Here is a 19,083-nt window from a genome sequence, read left to right on the forward strand (position 1 = left end):
AGGGTACAATTTTCAGAAATTATCAAGCTCTAATTTGGAAAAAAATGACACATATTGTAATGTATTTTAAAGTTTATTTGTATTGTTGTTGTAAAATTACTTATAAAAGCTGCATGGTTACTCCAAATTTTATCAGTTTGGTTTTCAAAACACCCTTGCTGAGATCTGCTTTTCCCACAAAGCCAAAACAGCGCAAAAATCTCTAGATATTAGGAGGCACCATCTAGAGTAGTCATCGCTTTCCACCACCGAAAGCCTGCAGAAAAGAAGATAAATACTGAGGAAGAAAATTCCGATCTTTCCGCCCGCAAAATCTTGTTGACCTTATTCGTTTGCGCGACAATTCGTCCATTTTTTTTTTTTGGGGGGGGGGGGGGGTGAAGGTTAACGCCTCAGTGTTTTTAAGTCCATGCCACCCGTGACTCGTGGGTCTTCATCTGCCCGTTTAAGCAAACTATTCCTGCTCCTTGGTCCTTCTCGCCAAGTTACGCCGTTCTGGGATTTCAGAATGTTTTTTTACCCACCCACCTCCCCTTCGGCGACTCGTCCTACCTGCCCTTTCTCTGTCTTACAACCCTCTATCTTTGCAAAGTATCGCCTCCCATAACTTAACTCAGCAAAGGCAGTGAGTGGTAATGGTGTACGTTTCGCCCCAAACGGTGGGGAGATGTAATCAGTGAAACCGCGAAAGTAAATTTTGTTCGTAGAATGCAATTTAAAACTTTAAGTTTTCCTCATATACAGGCACAAAAACGAGTCCAATTCTGGTCAAAACGGATATGAAAACATTCTGTCAAGTTCTATATGCCTCCTAATTATCCTCGGAGACCCAGGTGCAGATGGTGGGGGAGGGAAAGGAATCGTTGTTTTTATTATTACTATTTTTTGTTTATTTGGTTGTTTTTTTTTTTTTTCCCTTGGAGTTTAGTCGATACCGGCAAAGTAATTATGCTGTACGTCAAAATAGAAAGATGGTGTGATTTGAGAGCCGCGGTCATGCGTGTTACTTCACTCTCGTTCCCGCGTTTTCTCACGCTTGCCACCTGCTGCCTTATGTTTGCTTCGTGTTCTGATTGGTTCATTGCGTTGGCATGCAGCGAATCAGTTGTGCCTTAACCAGATGTGATTACTTTTGTCTCGCTTTAACAGCAGTCATAACAAGTGCACTGGCTTTTGCGCTGAGTAACCAAATCACAATAAAGCCGCCGTTACACGTTGAAACTTTTAGCTGAAACTTGCGTGCAACGGCAAACGAGACAAGTTTCACGAAGTGGTGTTACACGGTGAAACTCTTGCTTTTTCACCACTGCGACCGTTGCGAGCCGTTGCAGAAGTAGAAAGCGGTTCTACTTTTCGTGAAACTTGTTTCGCAACGGAAGTTCGAAAAAGTTTGACGAAACCGACCATGTTACACGGCGCAACGCCTGCTGAAACTTGTTTCGCAGCGCCGTTGCACACAAGTTTCAGCTAAAAGTTTCAACGTGTAACGGCGGCTTAAGAGTTTTTGCTTCACTTGTTGTCGACGCTAACATCAATGTTTGTAAATAGCGTTGCTTCAAATGGCATCGCTTGTTACGCTCCTAGTACCCGCAATCGTATTCCGGTGTGTGAGAGCAAAAATAATGAAGCAACAAATATCCATTAAACATAAGAGAAACAACTTTGGGTTATGGAAAATGCGGCTTGTTATAATTAATTGCTGGTAAGTTGTTATTATTTGATGCGGAAGCTATTGAAGAAACTTCTGCTTATACCCTCAGGATTAGAGCTATATATAGCTACACTGTTTTTTGTTTTTTATATAAGAACGCCGAGGCTGAGATTAACTAAAATTTTAAGAACGTATTTAAAACATTCCTCAGGCTGAGAGTCGATTAAGGACGTTTTTATTTTGCAAATCTGTATATAAAATCAAGGTGACAAATGTAAATTAACCAAAATACTTAAGGGCATGTTTTGTATAACATTAACAATGCTGACACACATCTCGGTTTGTCATCAGCAGTTCTTGATACCATACCCGTAGCAGGCAATGGGAGTTGAAGGCAATGCACTTTGATAGGTTTCCTGGTCACGTCCGCATTGATTTACTGAAATGCATGTAGTGCAATTTAAAATCTTAAGCACGTTTTCAGCCTCAAATATAATCGCCAAAAAATATAAGAGCATTCAACCTTAGCTCCAAAATTAATCGTTCTCATAAAAAAGAAACAACGTGTATATCACAGTTATACTTATAGAGCGTGATGTGTTCAGTATGAACTCTCCTTGACTAACCATGTATTAAACTGACCGGTCACATTGGCTGTCTTGCTAAATTATTGAACGGGATTCAATTAGTATTTTGGAGGCTGGCGTTGAAAAGTCTTCGGAACGAATTCAGACCTTTGGAACCACTTACTGCAAAGTAAAATAAAATGTTATTGTTTTCACGATCATACAAAGGTTCGATTCGGTGACCCGCTAAAAAATTAGTTAAGTACATCACGAAAATTGAGTATTCGTATTATAGCGGTGTATGTTATCAAAGACATGTAGTTTATCTTTTCAAAGAGTTTCCTTTGACACTGATATTAATTTTAACCGCGTTTTAACTTGTTACATTTTGTTCAAGAAGTTTCTAGTCCCCATCTGTGTCACGTCTCTTTTGTTACGCAGTGTAATTTTATGTCTCCCGGGGTCGTTACAAGGGTGGACACTCCTGTATGAGCTGAAACTAAATATAGCCCAAAGTGTTTTGGTTTGGAATCTACTGATATGCAACCTTTGTACGGAGTCACTAAACTTGAAAGCGTAAGTATACAAACTAGCTCCGTCAGCGTCTGTTAACACTTTCTATATTGTCGTAAAACACTGATCTGCCTACAATCCACTGAAAGGCATCCAAGACATCTGCTTTTAGCTACGGCCCCAATGGTAATGTCTTTGTTTGTACAATTCATCAGCGAGAATTCAGTCACGCATACACGCTCAGAGTTTCAAAGATCGGCTCGTCCAAGGAGTGAGTGTATAAAATTAGACGTTTATAAATCAATAATTATCGAGGACCTCGGTATGACAGCGATTATAGTTTAGAGAAATCGGTCAATCAGCTAAGTTAATCATGTTGACAAATGCCACTCGGTCCTCAATTGCCTATTTTTGTCAGAACAAAGTTTGACTCACTTGTTTACGTAATTTATTCTAACAAAATTGGATTACATCTGTAAATCACCATCTCAGCAATTTTTTTCTTATCAGATTATGTTAGTTACTCGTTGCCGCAATTACTACCATTATCATTCACGACTTGCCCCCGGCTTGCCTCGTAGCTCACGCGGCAGAGCCGAACGGGCGATCCAATCCGGAAGTCGTGGGTTCGACACCCACCGAGGTCTTTTTCCTTTGGCTCGTGCGGTCTCCTAATTCTTTATTAGGCAAACGATCAGTGGGAAATCCTTTGGCTTCACTTATTACTTTAACATACACTATAAAATTAATGCTCTGATCCATTATCACTCAATCAGTCAGTCAGTCAGATGACCAATCCACTAGTCAGTCAGTTCGTTTGTCCTTCTGTAGATTAGGTTTTTTGCCTTTATTTATACACGATGTATATGAAAGCTGAAAGCTTGTGGGTTCGTTTACAATACATTATTACTAAATTTAAATACAAGTAGAACTAAATATTAAATACAATTAAATGCAGTGTAAAAGCATATTAAAATGCTATCAGTGCGACTTGAAACAGATTAGCTTACATTGAAATACAAAATCTTCAAGTTCAAAGCTAGCGGTCGAGGCTGATAATACGTTGAATTTAACGGCCTGTCTGTTCGCCCAACAATTCTCTTGTCATTTAGACACTCAGTCAGTCGGTAAGTCAAGAGTCTCAGTTCATTCATTCATTGAGTTCAGCCAGTCAGTTATTCAGCCAGTCAGACTGGTTATTCAGTCAGTCAATCATGTCAAGCAGTCAGTCAGTCAGTCAGTCAGTCAGACAGACAGTCACAAATGAATGTTATGCCGCTAGCACCCCCGGATGCTAAAAGGTTTGCAAGAAAGAAACCTCTGCTAGCAGGGTAGCTACAGATAAAACCAACAAGGGTTTTGTGCACCAAGGACACAAATGATGATCTGCAGTGTATACGTAAGTCATCAGTCAGTCAGTTAGCCTGTCAGCCTGCCGGAACTTGTTTTGCAGGTCGCTAGGTCAGTCAAAGTCAGTCACTCACTCGCTATGAGTCACGATAGTTGGATCCCTTGCTTTCATTAATTATCCATTACGCGTGTCCGTTCTCGTGACGGATATTATTAAGTTTCCACGTTTTCTAGAAAATTTGCGTGACAGACTGAGTGCGATAGTGGCTCTTGGACACTTTCATGGATAGCTTCATATAGATCGTATCAAACAGTTTACATTCGTGTGGTAGGTGCCTAGAATACTTGCCTTAAGTGATAAGATCCAAACAGTGATACTGAAAGCAGGCAAGACCAAGTGGCTTCTATCTCAAAGCCCTGACGTGCTAGCCAGTTCACTTCTCGTTTTTTTTTTTTTTTCCGCAAGGATTTAATTAACGATTGGATTAACACCGGCCACCTTTTACGCGACATTCATTAAAGTAATTAAACGATTTAATAGTGAGCCTGCACGCAACGTTAGTTCGACTGGGGCAGTTAAATCCAGCAACGCTAACAAAAGCGGCCATACATAATTTGTTCCTGTTTCCCAATATGTCAGTTTTAAAGAAACGGCTTGGTATTTCATAGAAGTTTGGGATGTAAAAAGCGTGAAAAATTATACCCTTTTTCTGTCATTACCTATTTAAACGGTCTCTCACTCTAATCTTATCTACGAACAACTCTGTAAAAGTGCAGCGCGGTTGGACAGTGTTCGATCAATGGACAGATAGACAGACAGACACATAGATAGATAGACACTGCTAATCAGACTTTCAAAGTGAAGGACACAAAGCCAACGTGGAGCAGTAGTATAAAAGGAAAAGAGGGTTTTCGTTTTGAGCTTTCCTGTCGTGAGGTAGCGAAAGATGTACATGTAATATCGAAAGTGTTAATGACAGTTTAGATGTAATGATTTCAGAGATAATATAATTAATAACAGTGCATTGTTCTCCGGTCGAACCGTTTGCATGATTCAGTGTGGGTGGAGCAATTTTTTTAAGTGCTTACGGTTCAAACCAACGTAAAACCACATAAAACATCAAAAACAGGCTTACGTTTAGCACTGTAAATCCTTTTTACTGGTCATACCAGTATACACTCGAATCCCTTCCGTTTTCGTTTAACAAAGAAAAATCAGCTCGCGCCACGATATTCTTTTTAATGAGATTATCGAATAACCAGTGAACAATATCACATCTAAACAAAAGTTTTGAACTAATATTAACCTATTACTCTCCCTAAACAGTCTTGATATAACAACTGATATTAATCTGCTAATAAAATTTCATTTTTCAAACAGCTGATTTTTGCACTTAAACAAAGGAGTGTGATTTTGCCTTTGATCGTTTCTTTTGAATTTTACCTTTTTTTCTTTCATCGTGTAATATTGAGCTGTGAAAAGTCAAACTAAGCTGTCTTATCTATTGTTTTATCTGTGCCACAAAGTATGTTTAGGTGGCTAAGGGTTCAGTTTCGCTTCTCTTGAAGATATCTTCTCGATGCCATACTACATTCCTATCATTTCCGATTGAACGTTCCTATTGGTCGATTACAATCACGCATTGTTATTCTTCTTTTGCCGCGTCCAGATCATTGAGTGCCCGCTCCGCATGACCGAATATTTGGGAAATATTTCGTCGCTTGTGTTGTCTTCACGGCCACTCCGCCTTGTGCTTGGAATATTGCTGTAGGTTTGAGTTGTTGTCGTTCATTTCTTGGCTTGGTTGGTCTCCTAAAGGAAGGTTATCGCTTTGGAATCGACGTTGGATGTGCAGCTTGTGCAACATCTGCGAGGTTCGCTTTTAACCAGTTCACAGATAGATCAGCTGCTCTTTTATTTCACTCGCTGAAAATTCATCTGGTTTTTATTGAGCCGGAGTATTCTAAGCTGAGCGAATGTTATGTCGAAGTCTTAATTATTTCTGTGTCTGTTGTATCCCTATGCAGTTTGGAATGCTCGTTTCTCGATGTGGTTGATCGTTTGAGCTACAACGGCAACGTAACCTTTCGACGGTCGGCGAAGCGTGAGGGTTTCGACAGAAGTTCAGCTGGTTTTTAATCATCATCATTGCAGGATACTGAATAATGGATTTCGAAGAAGATGAGGAAAGTGGAACATTCACACTGCGAATAAAGTCGCGATCTGGTGAGTTTATTGACAAAATTCACACAATTTGCCCCGTAGAATATGACATGCCGAGAACATTTCAGTGTCATCATCTTCGCGATTTGCTATCTCGCATGACCGACAAAAGCGTCATTTTAATTCTGTAACACCTTTTGTGCGTTGGTTAAGTCGCTCCCCGACTGCCTCTTGTTGATAAACAATTCTTAATAGAAGGCGTAGTGTTTGTGCGCCAGTGATTTGTTAGCGGTGCTTTTTACGAGGGAGGAAAAATTAAAAGCGTGCTTTTTTTCTCATACGAACGGAAGGGTGCAGGTCTTTCGAAAACAATAAAACTGATCCCGCTTTTGTCAATTGCAAAGGAAATTTCTTAACCCGAAACAACTAATTGCTCATTTTCCCGTGGGTTTTTTCTTGGTTGGTTAAACCTCTCTGTGTTTTAACTGATCGGAGCGAATTATTTCGCGTCGTTTTTTTTATTTGACCTCCATTGCGCTTGATTTTTGTCCAACGTTAGTTATCTCATATCATGAATGTTTTGTCTTGTATTTCTTGTCCGGGTTCTTCAGACTGACACTTCAATGAATGAAAAGTGCGGGTTTGTTTACTTTAAGATTTCTCTGGATAGATTTTTGAATAACTTTTGTTCAATCGAAAATAAAATTGTTGATACTCATGGGAGTTAAATTGCCAAACTTGATATTTTCGATCTGCCTCTCGGTATCTTACCCTAGAGTACGAGTTCTAACCGTTGAGTTCCGGTAGGCTAGATCGATCTAGTGGTTGTTTTGTTTGAATAGTTAGAGATGCTTTTAATAGACGACAAAATGTGTAAATCAAATTGCTCACTGAATAAGCTTACATTTGTAATGTAAAATCTATTTTTATCTGCTCACTGCAGCGAACGAAGATTAAGAAGGTTAAGCTCGTGGTTAGCTCATCGGTTTTCATTGGCAAGAAACTATCGATCTTTTTAATTTTGTTGGATGTGAACTCAATCAGAAGTCATGAATATTTAAAATTTGTGAAATGCTTTTGGTCTTGTTGATTGATTTTGCGAGTGCAATTTTCTGTAAGTTGAAATTGACAACGTTGTTCATTTCGCAGCGAGAACGAACGATACCTTCACGCGAACTCAAATTTTATCGTCCAGCTCAGTTATAAAGCTTACACCTTGAAAGTGGAAATCTGTCAGCTAATTTAGTTAAGAGATTTAACCTAGATGTGAAATATTTGGGTTATCAATATCCGTTTGAGGCGAACCTCAACACACTTTGATCTTCAAAAATGTGTTTCAATTTTAATTTGATTAGCCCAGAGTTTTAACAGCAGAAGTTTAGTTGCTTAATACAATTATTCAATGTTTAGCATTTTATTTAAGCTTTTGAAATAATTATCTTTTCTTCATCAATAATTAAATTTTAGTACGACTGCAAATTAATCAATTTGTTTGCCTGAATAATCATTGCTAATGATATGCATTTCCTTTTAGAGAGAGCATAATTTAATGTAAAGAAAGCTTTTAATTTTTAGGGTTATTTTGTCACCCAACATTGCTTTATTCAAATGAAGATGAGATATGCGTAATTGATTATGCAGGCATGGCAAAACATTGACAACTAAAAAGCCTTTTGGCTAGTAACATTGCTTTTCAAATTTATCACAAGCTTGAGAAATTAATAAAAAACATGTTTCTCATCTTTTCACACTTCCCTGTGCATTTGTATTGAGATACCTGTAAACATGTAATTATGTGTTGTACATGTAGAAATATTTGTTTCAGGCTGACCCTAGCGGAACTATCTACCTTAACCTGTAACACCCGCTACTGCTGAATATTAAAGTAGTTATCCTTGATGGGCTTGGCCTTTGATGAGCGTTGCCAGTGGTCTTGACTATTGTAGGTTCATTTTACTGGCAAAGTGATGATTTTGTTATGAAGTTCTAGCTCAATGTTCCATGATCCCAGAGGTTTTTTTTGTCTTTCTGCAGAAACAAAATTGAACTATGAAACTTGTTCCCACAGCTCAATTTTACACGCAGAGAAATAAGGAAGAAAACCTCTGGGTCTGGTATAAGCTCTATTCCAAATGTGGTTCAGGAGATGATGGTAGCTCTGCCTTCTAATGGGCATAGGGTTAGCTATATATAGTTGAGGAATTTGACTAGGGAGTATCAACAGTATCAGGGGTTTCATTAGGGCCGGGGACCGGGCAAATCAATCATCTGTGAACATAACCATACCCAACTGCTTTTTACAGCTGGACAATTTGACTGGCTTTTTCCCTTAAAAGAACATACCTATCCAAGTTAATGTTCCTGTTAGGAGTACCATTTCCTTGCCCAGCAAATATCCAGGCACTTCAGAGCAAAAATTGGTGTGAATTGGGAACCACTCCTTCTTCCACTTATTTATGCTGTTATTTTGCATTTTTTATCACCATGTTACTGTTATTTTTTATTACCTACATACATTGTATACTTTCTCTGCCCTTTTATCCTGCTCTGATTCTGCTCAAAAATTGCTTATCAAAGTAGGATGATGCTTGTGGTCACAGGGAGCCAAAAAAGGTTCTTAATCTTGAAATTATACCGGTATAATTTAACCAAGGATAATAATTAGGTTGGGGTCCTGAAAACACAGTCTAATCTTTTTTTGATTCAATCAGATCTAGAGTACCTTCATTTACATGTAAAATGTACAAGTAGATACTCCAGAGGCCCTGCATTTTTTTCACTGATTTCTGTCAGCCAGCTCATAGGGATCAGCAATATTTCTATCCTCAAGTAAGCAGTCAGGCGATTGTGGAAATTAAGGAGACAAAACTCAAAAACAATAGAATGACCAAATTATGCCTTTCTGAAGAACCCGGTCAATAACAACACCCAATCGATATGGGGAGTTTTAGTGGTCCGTGTTAATGAGGTTTGACTGCATTCATGATTCAGGTGTCTTCATTGTTTAACATCTCCCTCTCTAAGTGGTGGTGATGGTCCTAGAATGTGAGCACTGACAGAAACATTTGAATTTAAACTCTTGTAATATATTTATCAGATTGCAGTCTTGATTATTTCCAGCTTGGGATGTGTTATCTTGAGATCAACATGAACATGTACCTAATTTCTTCAGCAGTTTTGTCTTATCTGACTTGCCTTAGTAAAATTGTTATTGCAGGATTACGTCCTTTTATACCAAGATATACAGATAGTTTGTCAGTTGGTTTTGGGGGCTTAATTTTGTTGGAGTTGTTAAACTATTACTAAGTAAGATTCAGACTCTCTAGTGCCATCTGGAACATCAGATCATAGCTCTTTCTCCCACCTTCCCTTCCCACCAAAAGCTTACCCACAGGCTAGTAAGGTTATGGACTTTTTCAGTGGAGGTATCAAAGCTCTCTGCCTTTTTCTTGCTTTGTCTTTTAACTGCTTCAATAATTTGCCCTTGGCTGATAATACCATAGCCAGGCTTTTTAGGCATGTAACAGTGACGTCATTCATTTCGTCATTGAGGAGAAATTTTTTGTTTCGCACTATCTCAGGGAAAATGTTTTGCAGTGGCTACAGTAAATGTACCATTGTCTTTCTTCTTTACATTTGCTTCAAGTGAACTATTCTTTTGTTCTGAAATCCAAAAAGATATGATAAAAGGCATAGCTTATCTGCTGGTTTCTAGGGCAGTGTCGACTCCCCCAGACAAAGGCTATAAGGTTTTGTTCAGGCCATGCTGGAAGCCATTTTGTTCGAAACGGTTAATCTTCTTACACCTGAGAGCACTTTGAATAGTACATGGACCTTTTTTAACATTTCTAAAAGTTAATTTCCTGGTGTGAGCTGGTGTGTTTGGGCCAAAGAAAACAGTGTGTATTGTGTTGATTTGGGACCTGTGAGAGATTTATATTTGAAGGAGCTTGTTTTCTGATTTAGGAAACAACAATATGTTAATTACATTATGTGGCAATTGTTTCCAACCTACTGTAAGCTTGACTGTTTTCTTCATATGTGTATATTTCAGATGAACATGAGGGCACACAAAAGAAAACATTCACAAAATGGATAAATGCACAACTAGCCAAGGTACATTATACTCTTACTTGTACAGTATACCAGTTGTCTGTTTATTTTTTTGTCTGGTTTTTACTCAATTCTAACCTTTTCCCTACCAAGGACATACACATATATAGTTACACAACAAGGGTTGTGAAGTAATAGGATAATGTAAAATATTAAGAGGATGAGCAAAATAATACTACGTTTTTACTGCTACATCTACATTGTAGATGGACCTCATTGTACATGTACATGTACAAGATTTTATTGGTACATACATTACAGGTGATTATAAAGTCTCACATACATCTTTGCTGGTTTCTAGATCACATCTACAACAACTTTAATATGATATTATAGTTCACACTTACTAATACATGAATACATGTATACCGGTGTGCTATTTACCTATGATTATTCATAAGTACAATCAACACATTTCTGCACGTGATACATTCTTGTGCTAGATAGGTTCCTGCTCATTAGGATATTCATATTGCTATTCATGTCACTACAGTGATGTTTGAGCCAAATTATGCACTTCATTCAAAATTCAAAATGGCCACCAGTTGTTGTGGCTGTACGGTCCTGGTAGGGAAGGAACTAAGTACATTCCCTTGGGTTTATACACTTAGTTGTTTGCATTATGGGTAACCCACTAGCATCCCATTCAGGGGGGGAGGGGTAGCACTATGTGGCCATAAATTATCTCAAACACCATGGAACCCTTACATAAGGAATCTCTTTATAATGAAGTGTCAGGTTTAATAAAGAACAATAGTCCTCAACCTGGCCTAAGTTATAGTGAAATATACAGCTGTATGGAACAGAACCAAAGTCAAACAAATCCAAGTATTAATATTAAGAAGTGCTAATTGACTAAAGACTGACTTGAAACATTTGTTAGATGCCATAAACCTGGCCGACACAGCTGGGACTTAACCATGTTTCTGTAGCATGAAAGCATGAAGTACTGTACATGTACATGTGCTGAAGCCACAGTAGGAGTATTCCTTCCCACCCCCCCCCCCTCCCCCCCGATGGGATGCTAGTGATTTACCCACAGCAGTACCTCATTGGAACCCATTTGTACAACTCTGTAAAGAAAGACAATATGGAGCTAATTTTTTGGTCAATAAAACAATGGAAGAAGTAAGAGTGGAGCAATGGAACATACCAGACATGTATGTATGTTTGAGAAATGATTTTATCAGCTAGTTTCATGTACTGACAAACCTCCTTGTTGCTACTTCAGGCTGGTACTGGTCAGCAAGTTAAGGATTTGTTTGAGGACCTGAAAGATGGAACAAAGCTGTTACTGCTACTAGAGGTTCTTTGTGGAAAGCGAATTGTGAGTTTGCTCAGCCATAGTTTTTACATCTTTAACCTTTTAACAGTCGTGTATATGATGTAAATTCACTTTGGTTGAATATGACAATGTTATTGTAGCATTTTGTTAATGCAACAGTTTTAAGGAATTTCCTTGATTGTGAAAACTTTCCCAGCAGTTTGTGTTCTAGCATCAGACTTCCCACTGAATCTTTTGGTCATATCAGTTAAAAAGGATGTAAAGGGTTTCTTTTTCATTTGATTGCTTAATATCTTCTACAGTGCAAGCCAGAATTAAACAAATCATATACATATGCATGTATATGCATTCAAATGTAAACATAAAACATGTTACATGTACACATCTACATTACTGACTGCATTTTCTTTTCTTTTTCCTTTTTTTTTTTTTTTTTCATCTTTTAGAGAAGTGAGAAAGGTCGCACACGTGTCCATTTTTTGACCAACGTGGACAATGCCCTCAGGGTTTTGGAGCAAAACAATGTATGTGACTTTTGAACAAACCGTGGTCATGAGAGGTTTAGTCAGTTTGAAAAAGTGAATGTGTACAACATGCATTAATTTTCCACATTTCTACAGGTCAAGAGTCGTTAAAAACTGATAAAAACTTTGGTTAAATAGCTATATCATGAGTATTATTATGTTTTGAGGCCAATTTGTGTACAATTGTTCTTAGAACACTTACCTAATAAAAAGATATCAAGTGAGCTACAAGAGGCTTGTAGGAGCTAGTTTTGTTTCTTAACTCTTACATCAACTTGATTGTAAATAGCAGCTGTAAAATTTTTTGTTCTTATAACTTTAGGGTTACAACTGTAATTCTAATTAATTTATTTGTCTATGTAGCTTTAAAACAAGGTTATTGTGTTAAAATAAACTAAGGTCATCCATATCCATCCACAAGTCTCCTGTAGCTCAGTGGTAGAGCATCTGAAACTAGTAATCAGAAGGTCACAGGTTCAACTCCTGTTAGGAGAACTCAGATTTTCCTTTTTTTTTTAGTATGCCTGTGTCACTGGCTGAAAAAAAATACATCTACCATTGTACGTGTGCTGTACATTTGAAATGTTGTTATTTTTTAGGTGAGACCTGTGAATATCAGCAACGATGACATTGTTGATGGCAATCCTAAACTTACTCTTGGTTTGATGTGGTATATCATCTCACATTTCCAGGTATAACTTCAACAGTGTAGGGTATGCATGCTCATATTCAGTAAGATAATAATAATAACAAGAACAATAATAATAATAATAATAATAATAATAATAATAATAATAATAATAAAATGTTCTTATTAAATATTTATTATTGTAGCAGCTTTCATAAGCTTGTAATAATTATTATTGTGTAGCAGCTGCTGTTGTTTTTTGGGTCGCATGTAATGTTCTGTTGTTTCTAAAGCCAATCACGCGAGACCTTGTGAGAGCTGGTACATTGCCCTATAATTATAGCTAAGCTGGGTTGTACTAAGGTACACAGGGCTGTAATGTTCATTTTTCTACATGTATCTTTTTAAGATGACCCTTGATTAATTAAATTTGTAGATTTGTATAGTGCATAATTCCACAACAAGATGATCAAATGCGCTTTACAGTATGGGTACACTCTCCAGATTGGTTTTTGGTGAGAGGGGAAAACTGGAGTACTCGGAGAAAAACCTCTCAGAGCGACAGCGAGAACCAACAACAAACTCAACCAACACGTGACACCGAGTCCGGGAATCGAACCAAAGCCACAATCATCCCTGCTCCCCAAATGACCATACCGTAATCCTTGATTTAGCAAGTAATATCATAGAATAGGAGATAAACTCCTTGATTACACAATTACACTGCCTATGTTGAATATGTGTATGTATATTTTTGTACACTACACCTTGTTCAGGACTTTCAGTTAGTAAACTCCAGAAGCACAGCCTGTTAAGATGCGACCAAAGATCCCATGAACCATGCACTGTTCAATGAGACATCTCGTTTAGGCCAATAAGGGAATCCCTGGGTAATCAACACTTATCTATGATTAAAAGTTAACCAAGGTTTTCTTCTTGCTCATAAAAAAATGTTTTTAAAAGCTAATTTTAAGCTAATGATAAAGAGGAGTCTTTAGTAAGTCACCTGAGGAACAAAAATCTTTTTGAAGTACCTTTTTGATTGGTACAGTAATTACATGTAAACTCAATCAAAGTTCACGGTGACCCAGGATTTGCTAGAAATGGCCCCCAGTTCTTAAATTGATACAAACTTCCATGTAAATTCTACAGTTTTTAGTTTGCTTCTGGGTGTCAAATAAAAATGCAGATGGTTGAAAGATAGCTAAACCAACACTCCTCTAAAAGATTATAATCATTTTGACAAGAAATATTTCTTTTTAATTTTCCTCTTTTTCAGCTACAACTATTGCTCAAGAATCTTATGCTGGATTCTGGTTCTGAAACACCAGAAGAGAAACTGTTGGCTTGGTGTCGACAGTCTGTACGAGGGTGAGTGATAAAACAATTATTTTTTTTATTAAATTAATAGTTAAAGGATCTATTTGCATAAATCCATTAGTTCATATCCAATGAGTTTAATGGTATAAAAATTACAGTATGAAACATACAGTATGTTTGATTTAATTGACTGCTCTTTGATTACATGACTTTGCATTGATCAACACATTTTTGATTGATTGATTGATTGATTGATTGATTGTTTGTGGATTTTATACCAGGTATGATGCAGTAGAAGTAAAAAACTTTACCACAAGTTGGAGAGATGGACTGGCATTCAATGCCTTAATACACAGATACAGGTAACTTGTAAACAAATTACTTCATCACAGTCTGCTAAGCCCCATGTGGCCCCTACAGTGTAGATTGTCATCCTTGTTATCATCATCATCGTCATCATCATCATCATCATCATCATCATCATCATCATCATCATCACTTTTTTATGGTAACTAGTCTCAAAGTAGAATGTTATCTTTGGACTTAAAGCATTCTGCGTGTTTTTGTAGACCCCATCTGTTTGACTACAGTGATCAGCTGGATATGAAGCCTGTGGATTGTTGTGAGCATGCTTTTGCTGTCGCTGAACAGTTTCTTGATGTGGACAGGCTTCTGGATCCTGCAGGTGAACTATTAATTTGATATCTCAGCAGCTGGACTACTGCAGTAATAATTATTGTGTATTGTTGAGTAGTATACTCCTAAAACTCAACCAACCACCAGAGGTGGTTGGGGGGTGGGGGGGGGGGAGGAGGTTCTATTGGGAATTACAAATACGAGACTTGCCATTTCAAAATCCAGTTTTTCAAACATGTCTGGTGTAACCCCCTGCCCATCCCTGCCCCCAGGTTGCACCAGAAGACATTCCCCTCTAACAACAAATCCTGGATCCACTCCTGACCACTCACCAGACAATTCCCCCGATAAAAGTGGTTTTACTTTGATGGGGTGCTGTTACTAAAAACAACATCAGCGCGACGTCAACTTGAAATTAGAAAATTATGATTAGGAGCCCAACTATGCCTCAGATACATGAACGTGTGCATACAAAGGTCGAAGAAAAAACCTTCAATTTAACAGTATACATTTCTAATCAAAATAATTATTGGAACACTTGGATAAAGTTGAGACTATGCGTACATTGTATTTATCTGTATGGTTGTCCTTCCCCTCCCCAAAAATGTAGAGCCAAACAGTTTGTGGTGTTGTGAGTCACTTTTATCAACATTTGGGGAAGGACAGCAAAAAGTGTTCCATCAAATGTGATAACGATTGTCGGTGAATACCGTAATAATTACCGTAATAATTATTGGTCTGTTTAATGAATAGTTTATTCATGTACATGACTTGTACTGTGCTTTTAACTAACAATCTGGGCTCTTGTCATTAGACATTCATGTAGTAGCCGAATTCAAAACATTGGTAGAAGTCTTAAACAATGATTATTGGATCCGTTTGTGAACTTTTCATTGAGTTTTTCTTTTCTTTTTTTCTGAGTATGCCTGTGTCACTCACTGAATAACAAATCATTCCTATTTATTCATCAGGCTTAAAATATTCCATCACAATTATTCCATTGCACATATGTCACACATTGACATTCCAATCCTAGCAGCATACAGAATTTCTGCCCCATGAACCTAGTTTCATGGCCTTAGCTCCCACGAGTCTCCTGTAGCTCAGTGAAGCATCTGAACTAGTAATCAGAAGGTCTTAGGTTCGACCCCTGATAGGAGCACTCGGATTTCCTTTTTCTGAGTATGTCTGTGTTACTCACTGAATAATAAAATAATTATTGAGTTTCTTGTTGTGTGCACGTGTAAACCAAGCGTCCCAGCTTGACACTTGTGAGAGGTATTTGAATTGACCTCTGCAGGGATAGGAATGTAGTGTCCAAAATAATTATTTTAAAAAAAATTGCTACTGTGCTGGTATTTCGCAGATGTCGTTCGTGACCGCCCCGACAAGAAATCGATCCTGATGTACGTTTCCAATCTGTACAACAAGCTGGCTCCAGGTGTGTCTCACATGACCGTGCTAAGGAACGGCTCACGCACCGTGGAGAAGTCTGAGCATACGCATACGTCCGTGTCGACCAAACGGACTGTAAGCAGCACGTACCACACGGAACACACGGTGAAGCACGTGAAAAAGGGATATGACGAGAGAGAGCCTGTGAGATATGTAACCACCACAAGTACAACAGTGAAGGAACCGCCCATACAACACTCTGCTATAACAACTGTGGTAAGTATGAAATTCACTGGAATCGCTCAAGCCAATCAGGCTTTTAAGTTATCGAGGGGCTGAGAGCATAACCGTCTTATGTTATATTTTAGGCCGATTTTTTGTTTTGTTCAAAACCGCCTGAATTTTTGCATGTGGCTCCCGATTCAGGGGCTGTTTACATGGAGGGAGGAAGATCCTAGCACTAGGAAGACCCTAGAAGAAAAAGAGAAAGAAAAAATTGTCTGCCTTTAGTAGTTGAACGCCCGGCTGCCTCCATGTTTGTTCCTTTTTGTTCCTATTACTAGGATCTTCCGAGCGAAGGTAGTTTACATGGTGCTAGGATCTTCCTTGTGCTAGAATCCTCTTATTTCTCAGCTAGGAAGATCATATCGCTAGGAAGATCCTAGCACTAGGGCCAAGTACAACTTTTTGCTTGTAAACTGAATACAGAAAAGATATGGCGCTAGGATGATCCGCCTTCTAGGATCTTTCTAGTGCTGGGATTCTCTCCCTCCATGTAAACAGCCCCTTAGTTTTGAGACATTTGAAGTAAATTGTCGCCTTAAGGACTGATTTGAACGGAATATCTGGTTTAAGAAAGATGGCATCGGAGGTTGTATTGATATACAGTATAGACTGCAAGCAAGTCGAGAGGGTGCGCTCACAGCGCAGCAAGAAATAAACGAGAAGAGATCAGGGGAGAAGGGCTTTTTTCACGCCTCTCCCCAAGCGCCCATCCGCTTGTTCGCTCTAGTTTTTTCGCACCTGGCTATTTCGCGCGACCTCTCGACTATCCAGAAAAGGACTGCTTGCAGTCTAAATACAGTGTGCACTGAGAACTGATTCCTGATAGTGACAAGCGTCTAATTTCTCCTTACAAGATCACTACTTCACCACAGGACATAAGAATGATGAAAATGATCACCACAGATAATTGTCTTGATGTTGAAACAAATTCTCCAACTAGTACCATAAGAAATATAATTATGAGAACAGTGAATAGAAGGCGCCCTTGGTGTGCACTTCACTTCCGAACTGAAAGTGCTTTTTTACATACTCGTGACAAGCTGCTTTGCCACTTGACAGCTAGAGTATCGCTTTTGCTTTTTCGTTTTACCTTGACAATAATTCTCTTGTAGGTTGAACGTACTCAGGAAGCTGAACGTCCTGACTCCATGGTGAGCGAAACCAGCAGCGTGCGTGACTCGGTTGGATCATTCAAGGAGTGGGAAGACTACAACGCCGCTTTACAAGATGTGCTGAACTGGCTGTCACAGGCCGAGAGGACTCTGGAGTCACAAGAACGAATTTCGGATGATGTTGATGCCGTGAAGAAGCAGTTTCACGGACATGAGGTAAAGGCATGTTTTGTTTTCCATGTTGCAAAGTGTGCACATTTGTATGAATTGTGTTACAGCGGTTACCAATAACACGCGACCTACCGTCTTCAAAAGAGTCGGATAAAATTGCGTTTTGGTGGACGTCAATCAAAGAAAAGCCGTTGAAATAATTTATGAATTCTGACAAGAATTCATCTAAACAATTTCTTGGTTCTGTTGCCTTGAAATGTTCTAATGCAAAATTCAAAATGATTTCAACGGCTTTTTTATGATTGACGTCCACCAAAACCCAACTTTATCGTAGTCTTTTGAAGGCGATACATGTAGGTGTTATTGGTAACCGCTGTAAAGGAATGAAACTGCAGTTTTTTATATTATGTTTTTGTACTCCGGATAAAGAATAGATCATCACATGACGTCAGTCCGCTCTCGAAGTGGCGTACAGAGAAGCCGAGCTGTAGGCGAGGGTTCTATATCAGCTAGCTGTAGTTTAAAACCGTTTATGAAATTACCAAAAAAAAATGTAAAGAGGTGGTGCAAGATCAACGTTTTTAATCGTTTGAGAATCATCACAGCTTTAATTCTCTTGTCTTCAGCGGTAAAATTCGCGGAATGCGGCTACAAAGCAGTATTTGTGGACTCGGTGAAAATCACAAAAAATGTCTTGAAAAATCGCAAATCTTTACTTTACTTTTATATCACATTCTGTCTGGGAATTTTAAAGATCACAAAAGTTACCTATCCTAACTTAGACTTTCGAAAATGAACATGCAGCATTCGTTCGTTTCTTCTTCTTTTGCTTGTTTGTTTGTGTATTGACAACGTCACTGCTTTCAGGACTTCATGATGGAGCTGACGTCACACCAGTCAGATGTGGGCGCGGTGTTGGAGTTTGGGAACCAGTTGATCAGCGAGGGGCTTGTGAACGAGAAAGAAGAGAATGAGATTCGAGAGCAGATGATCGCACTTAACGATCGATGGGAAGCGCTTAGAATGGCGGCAATGGACAGACAGACAAAGTATGTGACTATATAGCACACTTCTAAAACTTGAACTTCGGTCAAATAATATTAAAATAATTAACCAATTATTCCACTCGCGCTTGTTGGATACAAGATGATTGATAGCGAACCGGGGGGGGGGGGGGAGGAGGGGCAGCGCCGAGTTGGCTATCTATCATGTATCCAACAAGCGCGAGAGGAATAATTGCTTTATTAAAAATAACCACGAAAAATCGCTAAATCTTGCTGATATACCGTGGCTGCTAAACCAATCAAACTCTGGAAGTGTTGTCCAATGAGCCAGTTATTAGTAATAATTATTATAATGATGATGATGAT

The 19,083-nt window shown here is 38.5% G+C and overlaps 1 protein-coding gene across 5 annotated transcripts in view; it reads left to right on the forward strand.

The window, feature by feature from the left end:
* Positions 1 to 2,786: 2,786 nt before the first annotated feature.
* LOC146483787 (dystrophin-like) overlaps positions 2,787 to 19,083 on the forward strand; it is an 86,912-nt gene continuing 70,615 nt past the window's right edge. For 2 of the 5 annotated variants that reach the window (XM_085105929.1, XM_085105926.1), the window contains exons 1-12: positions 5,761 to 5,955; positions 6,109 to 6,307; positions 10,299 to 10,360; positions 11,589 to 11,684; positions 12,089 to 12,166; positions 12,766 to 12,858; positions 14,074 to 14,165; positions 14,396 to 14,476; positions 14,684 to 14,799; positions 16,117 to 16,421; positions 17,543 to 17,758; positions 18,581 to 18,762. In XM_085105929.1, coding sequence (XP_084962055.1) covers positions 6,247 to 6,307; positions 10,299 to 10,360; positions 11,589 to 11,684; positions 12,089 to 12,166; positions 12,766 to 12,858; positions 14,074 to 14,165; positions 14,396 to 14,476; positions 14,684 to 14,799; positions 16,117 to 16,421; positions 17,543 to 17,758; positions 18,581 to 18,762 — 1,382 coding nt within the window. In that variant the 5' untranslated portion in view covers positions 5,761 to 5,955; positions 6,109 to 6,246. Of the gene's footprint in view, positions 2,917 to 5,760; positions 5,956 to 6,108; positions 6,308 to 10,298; positions 10,361 to 11,588; positions 11,685 to 12,088; positions 12,167 to 12,765; positions 12,859 to 14,073; positions 14,166 to 14,395; positions 14,477 to 14,683; positions 14,800 to 16,116; positions 16,422 to 17,542; positions 17,759 to 18,580; positions 18,763 to 19,083 lie in introns of those variants that run through there. The other 3 variants (XM_085105927.1, XM_085105930.1, XM_085105928.1) reach the window with 3 other exon arrangements.

The sequence above is a fragment of the Pavona decussata genome, unplaced genomic scaffold (genome assembly GCF_977016875.1).
Source record: "Pavona decussata unplaced genomic scaffold, jaPavDecu1.1 SCAFFOLD_38, whole genome shotgun sequence".
Classification (NCBI taxonomy): Eukaryota; Metazoa; Cnidaria; class Anthozoa; order Scleractinia; family Agariciidae; genus Pavona; species Pavona decussata.